The 19,137-nt window shown below is 42.0% G+C and overlaps 1 protein-coding gene across 1 annotated transcript in view; it reads left to right on the top strand.

The window, feature by feature from the left end:
- The window catches only part of sptbn4b (spectrin, beta, non-erythrocytic 4b), a 148,311-nt gene that overhangs the window by 34,439 nt on the left and 94,735 nt on the right, over positions 1–19,137 (top strand). The window contains exons 5-15 of the mRNA XM_080428827.1: positions 1,045–1,136; positions 1,468–1,548; positions 4,668–4,783; positions 7,516–7,628; positions 8,814–9,001; positions 11,151–11,268; positions 11,400–11,558; positions 14,638–14,940; positions 15,390–15,540; positions 16,382–16,518; positions 17,684–17,833. Coding sequence (XP_080284953.1) covers positions 1,045–1,136; positions 1,468–1,548; positions 4,668–4,783; positions 7,516–7,628; positions 8,814–9,001; positions 11,151–11,268; positions 11,400–11,558; positions 14,638–14,940; positions 15,390–15,540; positions 16,382–16,518; positions 17,684–17,833 — 1,608 coding nt within the window. The remainder of the gene's footprint in view (positions 1–1,044; positions 1,137–1,467; positions 1,549–4,667; positions 4,784–7,515; positions 7,629–8,813; positions 9,002–11,150; positions 11,269–11,399; positions 11,559–14,637; positions 14,941–15,389; positions 15,541–16,381; positions 16,519–17,683; positions 17,834–19,137) is intronic.

The raw sequence follows: 19,137 nt of genomic DNA, 5'->3' as shown, positions 1-19,137 counted from the left end.
TGGATTCATGCAAATCATCAACACTACATTAAGTGTCAGCCAAAGCGCATACTGTATACATGCAGTTTTTTTTTTAAATCATTTTTTTGCAGTGCAGTTTCAGGGCTTTTTAGATGAGCACAGGTCTGACAAGTGTAGCAATGGGGTGCAGAGGACAGAATTGACTGTTCTCAGGAAGTGTCATTGACCTAATGTATTGAACTCTGTAATGGGAAATGGCCACTTGATAATACCAGTGACTTGGTTTCATCCAATCTCCCTTCTTTTAACATCCAAGCCAGCTTCCTATGGCGCTCACCCCAAATAGCTCGAGGAAAGGTTACATCCGATTCTGTGTATTGATCAAGAAGCGAGGGATAGAGCTCTTCTTATCTTTCTCACACGATGTAAGCAAAGTCTAAAAATCTCTGTAGGAAGTATTACTTCAAAAACTTTGAAGTAATCAAGTGATTGTGCTAAGGAAACATGACTCCCAAGACCAAAAGTACAAAATGTAACGCATTACCTAATTTCATCTCAATAACTATTTGTGCCTGAGTGAGTGATGTGCCAGCTGATGCCAGGGGGGTGCCATGTGCCCACATACCTTGGATCATGTCACTGTAACGTGATTGGAACACTGATGGTGCCATGAACTCCACAAGCACACTCATGGGATGTTATTTTTCTGAAGGACATAAACAGACAACACATTTACATTTAAATTGTTCACTGAAAATGGAACGTGTGTTGCATGTACTGTATAGCTCAATGTGCCATATCCCAAAGTGTTGATTGTGAAAAACGTCAAGAGAATGGTTTGTGTCTAAAAAAGAAATAACTACAGCAAATACTAAAGAAGTTTTGAGTTGGGTGTCCTTGCTAATGCTAAGCCTAGTCTTGTGCTGGCCTCATGGACTGAATTAAGTTTCATTTACTGTATATGCCATCGCATGACGGTGTTGCTTGCTTAAAATAACTGATCTACAAGCACGAAGGCGTCGCATCGTGTTGGTAATCGGATGTACTAAAGGTTAAATATTGTCTCTGTGTGTTTGCTTTCAGATCCAGGTTATAAAGATAGAGACAGAGGACAACAGAGAGACTCGGTCTGCTAAGGACGCCCTCCTGCTCTGGTGTCAGATGAAGACCGCAGGGTGAGAGAGCAGTAGAAATCACATGAAACTTTAAGCTGCAATATCATAGTGACATTAGACCCCTGTCCATAATAGTTTGTTTAAACACTGAAGGTCCATTATGGGCTTGATATATGTTTTGTACTCTTCTCTTTTTTTAACTCTTTTTTTAAAAGGTTTGTCTGCAATGACCACTAAACTTGAACTTCAAATGAATTATGAAAGTTTGGTTTCATTGGTAATGTTAAATTAGGTTATGACAGTTTCAAACATCCTATTTTCCATCTGTAATTCAAAATTCAAAGTGAATCTACAAGAAGAAAGTTGTGGTTATTGTGTTACTGTTCCCCAGGTATCCTGAGGTCAACATCCAGAATTTCACCACCTGCTGGAGAGATGGTCTGGCATTTAATGCACTCATACACAGACACAGGTAAGATGTGTCACACACACACACACACACGCACACGCACACGCACACGCACACGCACATGCACACACACACACACACACACACACACACACACACACACACAAGAGAAACAAGGAGGAAAGCTGACCGACAGATATAACAGGAAAGCGCAAGCAATAGCACATTTCCCTGTACTGGCCTCCCTTCACTGGATTGATTTTTAGATTTTTTTTGTTTACCTACAAGTCTTTAAATGGGCTAGCTCCAACCAATTTCTCTGACATTATTTACAACCACACATCCCATAGAGATGACCAGAAGCAACTGGCCAGCGGACCTGGGTGACCACAACTGACCAGTTGGTGCTGGTTGTTCCTAGGTTAAGTTTGAAGCACAGGGGCAATCTGGAACGAGTTGCTGTTACTGTACATTATCGTCTCTGTCACTTCACGCCGCGTTTCGAGCTTGCAGACATTGCCATCTTAACGGAAGTGTTTTAGGTTGCTGAAGCACAGGGCACCAAAATCTAGCTTTTAAATAGTTTGAAGTATGCTAGTGGTCCAGAGCAAAAAAAAGAATTAAAAAAAAACATTGTGAACCATGGCCTGTTTTAAAATCGTAACTTTATTCATTAGCTTTTAACCCAGTATGATGATGCGTTGCATGGGTGCGGGATTAGCCGACACCAACTCAGGACTCCTGGATCTCTCCCCTCCACTCCATTCTATCCAGCATCAGCTCTGCAGTGTTGCTGGCCCCGCTGTCACACCACACAGGTGGTGTGATCTGTTCCCCACCTAGCTGTGCCTTGGGTTGGCTCCCACAGTTATCAGTGCGGCTCGCCATCAGCTCCAGGTACCTGACACAGTGCCCGGCCAGCCTCATCCTTCTCACTCTGACCTTGTCCATGACCCGTAGAGAGCCATGTGGTCCTCCCATGTGGCGTCAAGTTCCATTCATAGCATTTTACTGTGTAGACTCCACCCAGGGCCGTTTCCTGTTGTACCGTGAGTGGTCATGTCTCTGCCTGCCCCCATACAACAGTATTGATTCTACTCAGTGGTGGAAAAAGTACTCACCTTTTTTACTTGAGTAAAAGTATCAATACCACAATGTAGAAATACTCTGTTGCAAGTAAAAGTCTGGTATTCAGAATTTACTTGAGTAAAAGTACAAAAGTATTGGTATAAAAATGTACTTAAAGTACCAAAACTAAAAGTACTCATTATGCAGAATGTATATATTTTTTTTGGAAAATAGGAGATCTACAAGCTCGCGACGCATTGTGAGCTTGTAGATCGGCTATTTTTAAATAGCCGAAATATATAGAGAGCTTAAGTGGTTAATGTATGTTTTGTAATAATAATCAAAATCTGCAAAGTAACTAGTAACTAAAGTTTTCAAATAATTGTAATGGAGTGAAAGTACAATCATTTCCTTAGAGATGTAGTTGAGTAGAAAAGTTGAGTAAAAGTATTGAAAATTGGAAATACTCCACTTAAGTAAAAAATCACACCCTGTGTGAAGTGGGCGGTGTCTTCCTAGCTAACCACAATACTGAATGGAGTCGATCAATCATGTACAGAGGATAAATACATTTATTGAAACACTCTTTATGATGGACAACAAATTTATGGGTTTTTTTTAAGTTATGGTTGCTTATATAGGGCTATGCACATGTGTCATGTGACACTGGCCAATCACAGTCCTGAATAGATTGTGATTGGCCAATCACAGCGCAGGATAATTGTACAAATTTCCAAATCTTACTTTCAGGGGCGGTTTCACTGCCCAAGATATTTGTACATTTTTCCAAATCTCACTTATAGGGGCGGTTTCACCGCCCAAAAATACCTCAAAATGGTACTTAAGTACAGTACTTGAGTAAATGTACTTCGTTACTTTACACCACTGATTCTACTGTAGCCATGAACAGCCTCTTGAGGTCATCTCCCATCTCTGATTTCTACACTTTCCTCCAACCGTATGAGGCTTTCCAGGCATGTCCCTTCCAGACCGTCAGATTCTTCTCCATTGATTTAGAACTTCAGGTTTTATTATTATTGAAGCAATTCAGACACCTGGATATTTGAAATCCTTGACTACCTGAACTGCTACTGGCAGTAGCAATGGCTCTGTTGTCTGTGTTGGATCACTTTAGTTTTCTTGGCATTGATCCCAAGGCCAATCTTCCACTCCCTTTTCTACCAGCTAAGTAGTTCCCTGTAGCCTGGTTCCAAACCATAGACCCCGCCCACTCTCTGAGTGGACTGCCTCTAGGTCTGGTGTTGAAATGTGAGCCTATTCACCTGTTTCCTAGGCTGTGTGTTTTCCACTTCCTGTCAATTTCATTGGATATTATTGGTCATCTGACCAGTTTCATTGGATTTCATTGGATCAAATCGACAGGAAGTGGAAAACACACAGCCTAGGAAACAGGTGAATAGGATATCTTCGATACAAAAAGTACCGTCCAAAGAGAGTCGAAGGTGGGGGTGGGTCTAATGACAAGCCAATCAGCGAATATCTGCTAAAACAAGCTGTGCAATGACGTCAGATGTAGGCGGATTCGTGGATCTCTTGTGATTGGTTTAGGGAAATTCAAATCCCCTCCCCCTTGTAATTGCCGACACTGCAGCCAATTTCAGACTGAAGCTCCAGGCAGCTTCAGGCTGATAGTCAGGCTAAGTTCCCTTCCTTTCTCTGCTGTGTCCAAGACTAGGCCAATGGTGTCTGCAAAGTCCAGGTCGGTGATCATGATGGCATGTGTCCTGACTCTTACTCGGGACCAGCGTGAAACCCAGCGCCTTCTCCCTGCCATTGATTGCGAGTTTCATGGCGTTGGCCAATGCCACAATAAATAGGAAGGGGCCGGGGTATCGATTCATAGGACACCCGACGCCGATATCTTGAATTCTTTAGTCTCGCCATCGTGGATCAGAACCTTTTTGTTGGCTTTCTTTTTCTTACAATAAGGGCTCTTATTGTTTTATTGTCCTTTCTGTCTTTAAAACAGGCCTTTGTGTTTTTATTGTGTTGTCTTATGGTTTTTATTTTTGACTGTTGACTTGTTTTTAAATGTGTTTCATAAATACATTTGGAAACACAAAATACCTAATGTATGCCCCTGTTCCCTCCAGACCTGACTTGATAGAGTTCCACAAGTTGACACGGTCCAACGCAACTCACAACCTCCAACAAGCCTTCAACATCGCTGAGCAGAACCTGGGCCTCACCAAACTACTGGACCCTGAAGGTAACAGAGAAATGTTAATACATTCCTGTATGCAGGGACTGTACATTCCTACAGTCCCTGCATCGTTCCTCCTTCAGAGCAACAATTACCATTGCAGCCCTTTATTTTTCTAATGTACAGTAAAGTGCAACTTTATGAGTGTTGATTCATCAAATTATGTCTCTGAGTCAACTAGTTGTAAGACTATGTCATCCGCTTTTTGAAGGCAAAATAATAAAATGAACACAGAAGTCCTGACGTCACTTGTTCATCCCCTGGGTCGTAAAGTAATTTCTCTATGGAGAATAACATTGGGTCATCTTAGAATCGTCTCATCTAAGAATTGTCTTGGCGATATTGTCAGGGAGGTGGCTCTGTTTTGTATTTGATACAGTCTGTTTCTGGCAAAAATGTAACTAATTCGGCGGAAGTAACATTCGCGTTTTCTCACCGTCAGTTGATGCTTCATATCCATAAGAGTCAAACCGCCGGGATTATTTGTTTATTTTTGGAACACAGTTATTATTTGACGCGATATTAAACACGTCTATGGGAATTGAGAACGGGTGGGGAAAAAAATGGTAAATTATGTCAGACTTCGGTGCTCTATAGGGGCATTCAAGCAGCATTATTACTATACTTTTTTTTTTTTTATATCTTTTTTGGGGCTTTTATGCCTTTTATTTGACAGGACAGTAGGCTGACAGGAAATGGGGAGAGAGATGGGGGGAGACACAGCAAAGGTCGCCGGGATCGGGAGTCGAACCCGCGACACGCTGTCAAGCTGTATTACTAGTGTACGTGGTATGCGCCTGGACCGCTAGGCCAGCGGGCGCCCCTAGAACAACTAAAGTTAGCGTACCAAGAATATGATTGCAATATTATATTATATAATATTGGTTTGGGATACGTACAGTACAGTACAGTACAGTACAGTACAGTACAGTACAGTACAGTACAGTGCAGTTCAGTACAGTACAGTACAGTACAGTGCAGTACAGTACAGTACAGTACAGTACAGTACAAGAGCAGCAGTTGACTCCTCCTTGGATAATCTTTACAGTTTGCCTGATATTGGATCAATCGTTCCATTAATACGATTATTATTATCATTATTATTACTAATAATAATAACTAGACGCGTCGCAATTCTGGGAAATTGCAAAGTGTGGTTGCGCCGACGCCGGTCGGGGGTCGCCGCCGCCGGGACTCGAGTGATACGCCGGGAGGAATACCCTCAGAGGCAGCGCGACGTGCGATTCGAATTCGGTGCCGATCGGATCCCGCGTTCGTGATACGTGCCGTTTTGATTTTAAGAAATAGGCCCTTCCGACTAAATAAATAGGCCCCTGCCACAAATGTAACGGGCCAATCGTATTGTCACCTCACTTCTGAGATCACCTGCTTTTCATTTAGAGAGGCGTGATCCCCCCAAAAATCATGTTTTTGGATCAAATTGTTACGTTTTGCGCATTTGTGGCGCCCCCTATGGATCAAAGTGGAAATGCTTTTGGGAATTTCTTGAGGGAACCACCCTTGACATGTGATTCAAATTTGGGATTGACCGGACGTTTCGTTCGTGATTTTTGGCATTTTTGGTAAAACGGGCCCCTCCCACTAACTTTGGAAGCCAATTACGGACGAACGGTAAGGACTATCAAAATTCCGTTTGGATGTGTTTATCGCATCAGTCCAGAGATCACGTGTACCGGGGGGATTTGGACAAAATCTGTAGGAAAAGAAGCAAAAAGTGTGTTTTGAAGAAAATTGAAAATGGCGGAAAATCTATCCAGACGCAAATGGGCGTGGCCTATATGCGTCTTATTGCGAACGCAGCGGAAGGAGGCGCGCCTCCGCGCAAGTGGAGCTTACTATGAAACCGTGCTCGGGTTGTGTGTGTGTCTGTCTGTCTGTGTGCAGTATTGTGTGCAGCCGCGCCCCCATGTGACTCACGCTCTCATTGGCTGCTGACAGATCTCAGAGTGCACTACAGTGGGGCTGAAATCCGCCTGCCCCTGGGTGACTAATTACACTCCTCTGAGAGAAATATAGCAGCTACAGTCAAAAATAATACATCTAAAAGCATCTAGACGAGTTCAGCTATTGGGATATCTAAGAATTCTATGTCATTTGTGCATATTTCAGCCCGGATGGCAAGTTGAACCACCCACTTCTCTACAATTGCTCATTCCTTTCTATTCTTCTTATTGTTATTTTCGAGCTGCGTTCGCGTCCCGCATTCGCGCGTCTTACTTGTTTTACGACCTACGGTTCAAGAGTTATAGGCCAAAACGTAAAGTGGGCTGTTACAGCGCCACCATGAGGCCGACTGGTGTAATTATTTTTTAAATAATTTTGGACTAAATTATGAACCTCCCCTCCAAGTCTTGTAACTGTAGCCCTTACGGTTTCTGAGAAAAAAACACTTGAATGGGAGTTTTTTCATTTTCCCATTAAAGTGTATGGGGACATTTAATGCACTAATAAATCAATATCAATTAAACTATATAACCAATATCTTAGCAAAATGATAGTGCACGATTCCCGGTGAAGCCGTCATTTTGACATATGGCACGAGTGTGGGGGAAAAAAACTGTGGGAGGAGTAGCGTGCCAAAATAAAGTTTATCTAGAAAGAAAGAAAGAAAGAATAAAGTTTATAGAGTACTATAGTCCGGTTGCCATTCGGGCAACCACACTAATAAGTGACACTGTGATCAGTGCTGCGTCCATGCCTCTCTCTCTCTTGTGTAGATGTCAACACAGAGAATCCGGATGAGAAGTCTATTATCACCTATGTGGTCTCATACTATCACTACTTCTCCAAGATGAAGGCCCTCATCGTGGAAGGAAAGAGGGTTGGCAAGGTAGCACACACACGCACACGCACACACACACACACACACACACACACACACACACACACACACACACACACACACACACACACACACACACACACACACACACACACACACACACACAAGCACGCATACTGACACGCACACAGTGGTGGAAAAAGTACTCAAATGTTTTACTTAAGTAAAAGTATCAATACTGCAATGTAGTCCGGAATTCAAAATTTACTTGAGTAAAAGTACAAAAGTATTGGTATCAAAATGTACTTAAAGTACCAAAAGTAAAAGTACTAAAATGTTTGAAAATAGCAGATCTACAAGCTCACAACGCATCGCAATGCGACGCGTTGTGAGCTTGTAGATTGGTTATTTTAAAATAGCCTAGGTATAAAATACGGCTAAAGTGGTTAATGTATGTTTTATAATGTAATACTTTATTTATGCAAAGTAACTAGTAACTAAAGTTTTCAAATAATTGTAGTGGAGTACAATATTTGCCTCTGAGATGTAGTGGAGTAGAAGTAAAAGTACTGGAAATTGGAAATACTACAGTAAAGTACATATACCTCAAAATTGTACTTAAAGACGGGGTGCCGTGATTTTCAGTGATTTTTCCCCCCCTAAAACATAATCATCAGGTATCATGGTTATAATAGGAGGAAGATTTTTTTCAAAAAAGTGTACAGAAAGTATTAAAATTATGTTTTTATGTGGACACGCCTCCAGTTCATTCGATGTATACCTGGTTCTCACCTTAGCACCTCCTCCACCACCTTAGCACCACCCACCTGTCCTAGTCCCTCCTCCTCCTCATGCCCACACCTGTTGTGTTATGATAATGAGGGGGATGGTATAATTTTACTGTGTCATTAAAGTGCTGTTTTTCTATTGGCACGTTTGACCCTCAAGGTTTCAGCCTCCAGGTAGAAACTCAAAATAGTCAGAGAAGACATAAAACACCATAAAAACACCACCAGGTGGCTTAATGAAGTTCTATCAACCTCATAGACACATGAAAAACAGAAAAAGTGCAAAACCATGGCATCACCTCTTTAAGTACAGTACTTAAGTAAATGTACTTAGTTACTTTACACCACTGCAACCACGAATACTGACACTTATTTCACTCTCTCAACCTATCCCTGCCCCCCCCCCCCCCTCTCCTTCTCTCCGGCCTTCCTCGCTCCCTCTCAGGTTCTAGAGAACTGTATTGAAACAGAAGCGGTCATCAACCGATACGAGGCCCTGGCCTCAGACCTGCTGGACTGGATAGAGAAGACTATTGCTGTTATTAGCAACCAGAAGTTTGCCAACTCTCTCACCGGAGTTCAACAACAACTGCAGGCCTTTACCACCTACTGTACCATAGAGAAACCCATCAAGTAGGTTTTGTAAAGATATATATGTATATTGTGTGTGTGTGTGTATACGGTATGTATTGATGTAGTCTTATACTGTTTTCCCAGACACAAGTGGGATTAATAGCGAAAACTGTTTAAAAAATAAAGCTTGAGTAGCCCAGCTTCAACGGTTTCTATAGCAAGTATTATGGATGCCAGAAAGCTAGTTAGGGCGCGGTCCCACCTAAACATGGTTGGCTGCTGTTAAACGCAGGTTGTGCGCGACCACAGTTTTTTGCAGCCAGCGGATTAAAAAAAAAAACAGTGACGCACATGTCACTCACTTTCAGTACCGTCCTCGTAGCCCGCACCGCCTTCTGCCTTGAGCACCATGTTGCTTCCTTAGTCTTGGGACGGTCCGCCTTCGACTCACCCGATTGGACAGAGGGGGAAAAGCAGCTCCTGCCTCCAGCAGTTATATGCTTCAAATGGACATGTCGTGTAGAGCGCATAAACGCAAGGCCTGCGCGACAAGCGGAAAGATAAGCTATTGCGTGAATCCACGCATTTGCATTGACAAAGCATTGGCAGATTCCGCCTCAGAGGTAAAATAAAAGTGCGGTGGGGCCGTGCCCTTAGGGCGCGCTCCCACCGCACTTTTATTTTACCAAAGGGGCGGAATCTGCCAATGCTTTGTCAAGAGGGGAGAGGGGGGGTGTTCATATGAAAACATCTCAATCAATCAGTAACAGTTTTTTCTTTACTAATATTATTTGTATTATGTGAAGATTGTTATGCTGGATATTATACCTAGTGCCTTACCATAATCTCAAGGCCCTCTCATGTATTGTTATTGCTACTGCTATTACTGTATACAGTATGTTGTACACTGGAGAGTGACTTGAATGATGCATGCCACACACATGCACATGCACATGCACATGCACATGCGCGCACACACACACACACACACACACACACACACACACACACACACACACACACACACACACACACACACACACACACACACACACACACACACACACACACACACACACACACACACACACACACACACACACACAGAGAGTCACTTAGTCCCAAGCCATTTGTCCAACATCATTAGGATCTGTGTTATGAAGCCAGACTGGTAGTCAATTCGAATCAAGTCAAGATTATTTGTTTGGCCCTTAATCACTGTTATAGCCTCAAAGGGCTTTGCACATTTAACATAGGAAACAAAACTAGTACTGGTTGACTCACAGCCCTGCAGACATATCGTACAGGGGCAGTTATGATACAGTACACACACACACACACACACACACACACACACACACACACACACACACACACACACACACACCTGTGTTTGTGTATAGAAATTTTTGTCTGTGCAGAGAGAGAGAGAGAGAGAGAGAGAGAGAGAGAGAGAGAGAGAGAGAGAGAGAGAGATAGATTACATACATACACATATGTGTGCCTGTGGTCATATCACTCCCTCTGCTTTGATAGCATTAGATGCCATCTGCTGTATAGTGTTAATTGGAGGATCAGGCTACGCTAGAGGGACCAGCAACCTCTGTGTTTAATGAGGCTACAATGAGCCTTTACTTATCACTACCCACACTGAGATACACAGTCCTACTGTGGTACCATTTCATTAGCTAAATTAATTCATGTTAACTAGCCTAGAAAGTCTCTACTAATTTGGAATCTGACACATTGTGGTGGGAGGCAGTATAACAACAGCAAAATGTAATTATTATAGTTATTTTAAAATATGACAATTAAATAAGTGTCAGATCAAATCTGATTAAATGAAAATGCATGCAATATTTTGGTAGAATATTTTTTTAGATGACACACTGGTCTGGATAAAAAAATACCTGCAAAATTTAATATATCAGCAAATGAACAGCTGTTGCTCCTGTCAAGTAACATGTAAACAAACACGTGTACATTCAGGTTCACGGTAGTACTTTACATTTCCAAGTAATTTTCTGAAATCATTTTCCTTAACCTTACCCTTTGACATGAGGACCAAAAAGAGACGCACTTACAGTAGATTCCCATCCAACCTGAACTCATTTTCAGCGTATTTTCAAACCAAATCGAAATGTTTTAATATTGGATTCCTAATGAAACGGTCTCTCCCTCCCTCTCTCCTCTCTCTTTCTCACTGTAGGTTCCAGGAGAAGGGGAATCTTGAAGTGCTTCTCTTCACCATCCAAAGCAAACTGAGAGCCAACAACCAGAAACCGTATGTGCCTCGTGATGGGAAACTCGTCTCTGACATAAATAAGGTAAAACCTCCGACAGGCTTAAACAACTAAACCCACTACTTCTGTTAGGCTTATGTTTCACTGATTCTACAGAAGAAAGTAATGCAAATCTGTGTGAGCATCGTGAGTTCTTTTTTATCATTCCACTCTAGGCGTGGGAAAGGCTTGAAAAGGCGGAGCATGAAAGGGGTGTGGCTCTGCGTAAGGAGCTGATTCGTCAGGAGAAGCTGGAGCTGTTGGCTCAGCGATTCGATCACAAAACCACCATGAGACAAGCCTGGCTGAATGAGAACCAGCGACTGGTATCGCAGGTAAGAGGTATTAAACATAGAACCATCTTGTAGGGGCTTGGACAAAGATGTTGCCGCTGTTTAAGAATAAGACTAGGTCAGAACCGCGTCATCGCAATATCTATACCACTTGTGCATGATTGGCCAATACGCTTGTGCAAGAACGCGCTGTGATTGGCCAGTAGCCACTTTGTAGTCGCTTGAGACAGCGCGCCTCCGTCGCGGTCCAAAATATACGGGGTAAAGAAATATCCCGCAGTTGTTGCAGGCAGAGGCACTTCCGCGTTGGCCACAGAAGGGGGCGTGTTTATAGCACAACTGGTATAGACTTTGTAATGTCGCGTCAGAACCTAGTATAATGTGTGGCTGGACTTGTGGCAGGGCTTTTCATTAAAAACTGATGTTATATCACAGCCGGGGCAGCTGTAGAGAAGCCGTCTGGTAATAAGAAGGTTTTTCGGTCTGCCCAGTTTATGTGTTGAATTGTCCCTGAGCCAGACAATGCTCCCTGGGTGCTATATTAATGCCCCTTTCCCTCTGCTCCTAATAGTTAGGATGGGTTATGCAGAACATATTTAACACATTTAATGTCTGTACAACTACCCCAAAACAACTCAAAGTGAATTATTTGTATTATATCGTTGCTGTCGGGCAGAAACCTCTTATTTCTATGTTTCAACTTTTTGTGTTTTTTCGTAAATGAACGCCCTACTTGATCATACTACAGCGTCACACGAAAGCATCAAAAGTAGTAGATCTACAAGCTCAAAACGCTGCGAGAAGCGACGCGCTTTGAGCTTGTAGATTTGTAGAGCTAATAGATTTGCTTTGTTTTTGAATTTGAATCCTGAAAAGTAACAGTTTTGGACATTTCTTGGACATATGGAGGTTTCTATACCCGACAGAGACGATTTTTGTCCAGGAGCAGCAAAAAGGTCTGTTCTTAGTGTGCGATAAGTTTGGAATGAGCTGTGTGTGGAACCACTGTAAACACCTTCTGAGGATGCACGAGGATGTAATTGAAGACCCCCGCAGGTATAATTGAAGAACCTTTAGCCTCTATGTGAATGGCGACTGATGATGTACTGTAATAGAAAGTTTTACGCGTGGAATAATTTTTGAAACAGCAGCGCCTTTTTGGAAACTTCAGCACTCAACTGGCTGTAGTAGTTATAGGAATCATGTCTTCAACAACAACATTGAAACATGTCATTTTAGTTCTGGTTTTAGACTGCGGCAGACGGCTCAATCATCTTGAAATGCGCGTCCATGTTTAACGTGCATGCGCGTTCCCGATCATGAACGTGCATCTATATTCAACGTGGAGTCGCAGGCAGACTGGCTAAAACCCTGGTTTAAAAGGTTGTTAAAAGGTTGATTACTTTTTCCAGACGGTTGAAACTACAGACATACTGTATGTAGCATACCAGGACTACCTTTCCTTTTTTGATACAATACAGAGAAAATGGTAAGAATTGAGCTGATCCTCCTCACACTTTCAACACCGAGCGAGTAATCCAGCTACAGCTGTTCACATAGTGAGTTCCTTTTTATTAGTTAGTTCCTTTTTATTGTCGTTGGAGTCCAGCTAAAAATGGAGAAGTGAAATGGCCAGTTGGTATGAGTGATGTGCAATGCAAAATCTGGAATCTCCCTGTGTGTGTGTGTGTGTGTGTGTGTGTGTGTGTGTGTGTGTGTGTGTGTGTGTGTGTGTGTTTGTGTGTGTGTGTGTGTGTGTGTGTGTGTGTGTGTGTGTGTGTGTGTGTGTGTGTGTGTGTGTGTGTGTGTGTGCGTGCGTGCGTGCGTGCGTGGAGAGAGAGGGCATAGGTTTCACTACATTGGGGGGACACTGTACACTACAGTACCACAGTCGATCACAAAGTTATTTCCTCAGCCTCTGCAGATGAAACAGAAACCGATAAATAACCTGATCAGTTCTTCCATCCTCACACTTATGCTGTCACCATTCAGTTAATCCATTAAGACCGGGAACGCATCTGTGTCATTTTAAGATTTCTGAGTGCCGCGCTATGAGATCTGCTATTTTTGAAAAATCTTAAAAATGTGTGCAAATCTTTGAATGTATATATAAATGTTTTACTCAAATCTGTGCTTCTGGGGGTCCCTGGAACAAAATATTTTGAGATGGGGGTCCGTGGACAAATACATGAAAAAAGTTATATAGCAACGTAATAAAAAAAAAACGAAGCAAAGATTTGAGTTAAAAATTTTCGCTTTAAAAAAAGATATATATTCAAAGATTTGCGGCATACAAGCTCATACGGCATACAAGCTCATAGTGCGGCACTCTGTGCCGCACTATGAGCTTGTATATCTGCTATTTTTGAATAGCCAAAGACATCTAAAAATGACACAGATGCGTTCCCAGATTGAATGGATTAATAATGTCAGCAGCTTCAGTACAGGAGTCGAATGAATAGCCTAATAGCCTTGTTGAAAGAGACACGTCTCCTCTGTCCCTTTAAATTTACTGTATGTCTATGATGCAGTGTCTCTCCTAGGCTGTTGTTACTACTTATAATATGGTGTTCTTGATCAACTTTCCTGGTTAGAGGGGAAAATGTGCCGATTTGTAACCTGAAACCTATATCGTTCTATTGAGAGGACATGTGAAAATCTTACAAAACTATTTCTCAGTAGTTTCTGTGCCCAGAGCTTGCTTGCAAAGGTGCCAGACAGTCTCCACCAACTTACATTAAAAAAAAGTTTTGCCGTGTTCTGACTGGTGGAGTGGAAGTGTTAAGTTATATTTTCACATACTGTATCATCCTCAAAACATTATAGAATTAAAAAAAGAGAAAAAAAAGAAAGGCAAAGTTGGGTTAACGGGATATTTCACTGTCAAATAAGGTCCTTCTAATGCGTGAGGGGGGCCGTGATTTTTCCATTACTTTTTTCATTAATTTTTTATTTAAAAAAATAAAGTTTATATGGAGATAGAAGGTTTCTGCCCGACAGCGACGATAAACAGTGTACCTGACTCTATTCCTTTCTTATCCTGCCCCCCTCTCCCCTCTTTTTGCGGTGGACCCCATCCACCCCTCCTTGTTTTCCAACTCTCTCTCTCTCTCCTCTCCAGGACAACTTCGGCTATGACCTGCCGGCCGTGGAGGCGGCCATGAAGAAGCACGAAGCCATCGAGGCGGACATCGCCTCGTACGAGGAGCGCATCGGCGTGGTGGTGGAACTGGCCTCCGAGATGGAGGCGGAGGGATACTACGACATCCGGCGCATCTCGGCGCGCAAGGAGAACATCCTGGGCCAGTGGAGCCTGCTGAAGGAGCTGGTGGTCGGGAGGAAGGCCCGCCTGGAGAAGAACCTCGCTCTGCAGAAGACCTTCCAGGACATGGTCTACATGATCGACTGGATGGAGGACACACAGGTGGAGAGAGAGAGAGAGAGACTTTTTTTTATAGGAGCGACATTAATGTAACAACAATGTAATTATTATAAACCAATAATAATGAAAGCGAGTGTGTGTGTGAGTGATTGGGTTGATAGAGACTTGAGGAAAAGCAGTGCTAGATAGATAGATAGATAGATAGATAGATAGATAGATAGATAGATAGATAGATAGATAGATAGATAGATAGATAGATAGATAGATAGATAGATAGATAGACAGATAGGCTTAGGGTCAACTGACTGCATCAATATCAAAAGCCAAGCAAACACTCAATTCATAGGTTATAGTGTAATATGGCAAATGTGCGTAAAGGCCTTGAGACAACTTAAGCTTTAAAATTGCAGTCTATTTTTTATTGAAGAATGCATCCAGAGATGACTGCTTCTTTCTGCATCCCCCTGTCTGTCTGTCTGTGTGTCCCTCAGGTTCAGTTGCTGTCCAAGGACTTTGGTAAACACCTGCTGGAGGTGGATGACCTGCTACAGAAACACAGCCTCCAGGAGGCTGACATCAGCGTGCAGGCCGAGAGAGTCGAGACACTCAACGCCGCTGCACTCAAATTCACCACAATCGAGGGTACGATACACACATTTACCATCAGTCACGATTACACATTTAAGTTGACGATTAATTGTCACTCAAATAATTGCGATTAACGATTTAATTGTGTGTTTGGCGTTGAACATTGGAACATTATGAAGCCTTATAGGCTTCGTAATCAAAGATTGCACAGGGCAGATATGACAAATAACTGAAATATTCAAATACATTATTGACATATTTAATACTTTTATACTGTAAAAAAAGAAGAAATAGCTGATCTACAAGACGTGTTGTAAGCTTTATTATATTTGAAAATATGTGAAAATTTTTCACCATGGAAACGATTATGCAAAAATAATTGCGATTATCTCAAATAATTGCGATTAGACGATTATGTATTAATTGTGACAGGCCTATACACACATGCACGCACACACGCACACTGTTGGTATTCTTCACGCACAGCATCTACAAACACACTAAGTGCTAAGACAATGGTCAAAATTGTTCTCTTTGTAATAATTCCCACTTCTCTTTTTTATTCTTTTGTTGTTTATATACTTTTCTTCTCCTTAAATTGTTTACATATAAACCTGAAGATTCATTCACACCGGGTGTGACCATTTGTTTGAGTGACTCAATTCAATATTCAAAAGTTCATTCAAAGGTAGTACTTAATGTTTAAAAGGTAGTCCTAGTGCTGTATACCCTGTTTTAAAGCTACGTGGTACGTACAGGTATGTAATAATTCATTCATTCACAATGCATTCATTCTGTAAGTATAAACCTCCAGAGTGAAATTAAATGCTGTGCACTGGAATAATTCAATTACATTTCCTGTGTTTTATTGACATGTTTATTCACCCTTGCCTAGGTTACCAGCCATGTGACCCCCAGGTGATCTGTAACCGTGTCAACCATGTGTCTTCGTGTCTGGAGGAGCTCAAACAGCTGGCTGCTAAAAGACATGCTGAGCTGGAGGAGTCCAGAAAACTCTGGGCCTTCTTCCAGGTGGGGACACTTCACGCTGTCCTTCTGGGACATGAGCATCTATACTGTAGGAAGACTTGATTGATTTCAACTGTTCCAATTCCAAACATGCAAGTTTACATGACCTGTTTTACCCAATTAGACCGGGAAAGAATCTGTGTCATTTTTAGATTTCTTTGGCTATTCAAAAATATCAGATCTACAAGCTCATAGCCCACGGCACAGAGTGCCGCGCTACGAGCTTGTAGATCCGATATTTTTGAAAAATCGTAAGAATGTGTGCAAATCTTTGAGTATATATATTTCTTTTAAAGCAAACATTTGTAACTCAAATCTTTGATTCTGGGGATTCTACAAATGTCTTCTAAATCTTAACCGTTTTCTGCCAAACGTATGTTGCTTTAGTATTAGTGGTTCTCAAACTTTTTCACGTCAAGGACCTCCAAAATTATATGTATTTTTCCGCCGACGCCCATCTCAAAATAGTGTGTTCCAGGGACCCCCAGAAGTAAAGATTTGAGTTACAAATGTTCCCTTTAAAAAATATGTATTATATTCAAATTTTTGCACAAATGGTCAAGAGTTTTCACTCGGTGCCACGCTATGAGCTTGTATATCTGCTATTTTTCAATAGCCAAAGTATAAAATATGGATAAAGTGGTTACACAGATGCGTTCCGGGTTTGAATGGGTTAATAAGTCTGTTGTATTACATTTTATTGTATTTTTTTTATTGTCCAATGTATTTGAATTTAAGTTCATAAATTATTACTAAATGCATTTGCAAGTAAATACAAATGTTACCTTAATATCCCTTTATCCTATTTAGACATGGAACCCCTATACGTAACTATATCTTTCAATCCGGGAACCCCTTTTGGGGTTGTTGTTGCTATGTACAGTATATAGCAACATACATATTTTTTAATATTTTTTAATAAATATTTGAAGTTTTTGAAACTTATCTACGCATTCTAACCTTTTTGTGTTTTTTCGTAAATGAATGCCCTACTTGATCATACTACAGCATCACACAAAGGCAGCAAAAGTAGCAGATCCGTCGAGCTTTTTGCTACTTTTGCTACTTTTGAATTTCAATTGTGAAAAGCAACAGTTTTGGACATTATGAGGTTTCCGCCCCGACAGAGACGAAATCATCTTCTTGCTTGTTTGGTCTCTCCTGTTAGGAGCTGGAAGAGTCTGAGGCTTGGATCAGGGAGAAGAGCTCCATCCTGGGAGCCCAGGGCTGTGGGAAGGACCTGAGCAGTGTCCTGAGGTTACTGCAAAAACACAAAACGCTGGCTGGGGAGCTGCTCGCTCACCGCTCACTGCTGCAGGTGTGTGTGTTTGTGTGTGTGTGTGTGTGTGTGTGTGTGTGTGTGTGTGTGTGTGTGTGTGTGTGTGTGTGTGTGTGTGTGTGTGTGTGTGTGTGTGTGTGTGTGTGTGTGTGCGTCAGCACAGAGATTCCCAAGTATTGGGAGTAGAAACCATCACAGTGGATGTGGCATTCCTGCTGTGGATGTGTCAGCAATATTAACTATCATATGTGTCTAACGACAGCCGTATCTAACTGGCAAACATATACAAGTAAGACGCGCGAACGCGGTAAGCGAACGCAAAAAAAGAAAAAAAATTATGAAAAAAAATATTTAAAAAAAAGTAACCAATAATTTTTTTTTTTTTTTTTTTTTTTTAAATCTGCGTTAAAAGGAGCATCTTAGAAAAATACAAATTCCCAAAAAAAAAACTTGGAATGTTTTTGAACAATTCAACAAAGTGTTTGAAGTGCCTGTTTCACCCACTTCCGGGGGGCGGAGCCAAAATCCGAGCCCGAAGTATTTGTTCGTAGACCCCCACTTAGGGGGGGTAGAAAAAGTTTCGGAGCGATTCGGGCACTTTTCATTTAACATGGGGTTTCAATGGGGAGTTTTTAGGAGCCTTCTCCGGGGCGTGGCTTCCGGGGGAAGGGGCGGGCTTAAACGCAACCTTGACAGGTGTGTTCAGTTTTCAAAGACCTTTCATTTGATGTATGGTACGTCTAAATTGGACATTTACTTATCTCAGAGGAGCTGCAAGCAGGCAGTGCACACAGAGACACAGAGACACAGACAGAGATATGATGCACACAGAGACACAGAGACACAGAGAGAGAGAGACACAACCCAAGCAGGGTTACATAGTAAGCTCCACTTGGTCGGAGGCGCGGCTTCGCCGCGCCTCCTCCCGCGTTCGCAATTACGTCCCTTTTATTTGGAGTACCATGTAGATTGGATGGTTTCACAGATCACGTATACAATGGCAAAATCAAATAGTATAAGCCAGAGTTCTTGTGGTGGGATGTCCTTCTTCTGTAGTCCAACAGTGCCGTCTATTCACTGTTTTCCCAGTACCTACAACAAAGCTGCCTGCCCTACAGCAGTAATGAGAGATAGCAGCGAGAGAACGACCTGAGATCTGCTCTCACACAGATGCTGAATTAATAGTTGTGAATATTTCTTTCTTCTTCTTACATAAATCATCTCGGATTGAACACCTTCGTGGGCCGCATCTGGCAAAGAGGGTGCCAATTTAACACTCACAGTGTACGTGTATGTACCGCGTGTGTGTGCGTCAGTAAGCACCTGCCACTGAAAACCCGACG

Source organism: Gymnoscopelus braueri (genome assembly GCF_963280865.1).
Source record: "Gymnoscopelus braueri genome assembly, chromosome: 5".
NCBI classification, from domain to species: Eukaryota; Metazoa; Chordata; class Actinopteri; order Myctophiformes; family Myctophidae; genus Gymnoscopelus; species Gymnoscopelus braueri.
The sequence above is the reverse complement of the archived record's forward strand: the minus strand, read 5'-3'. Positions and strand labels throughout refer to the sequence as shown.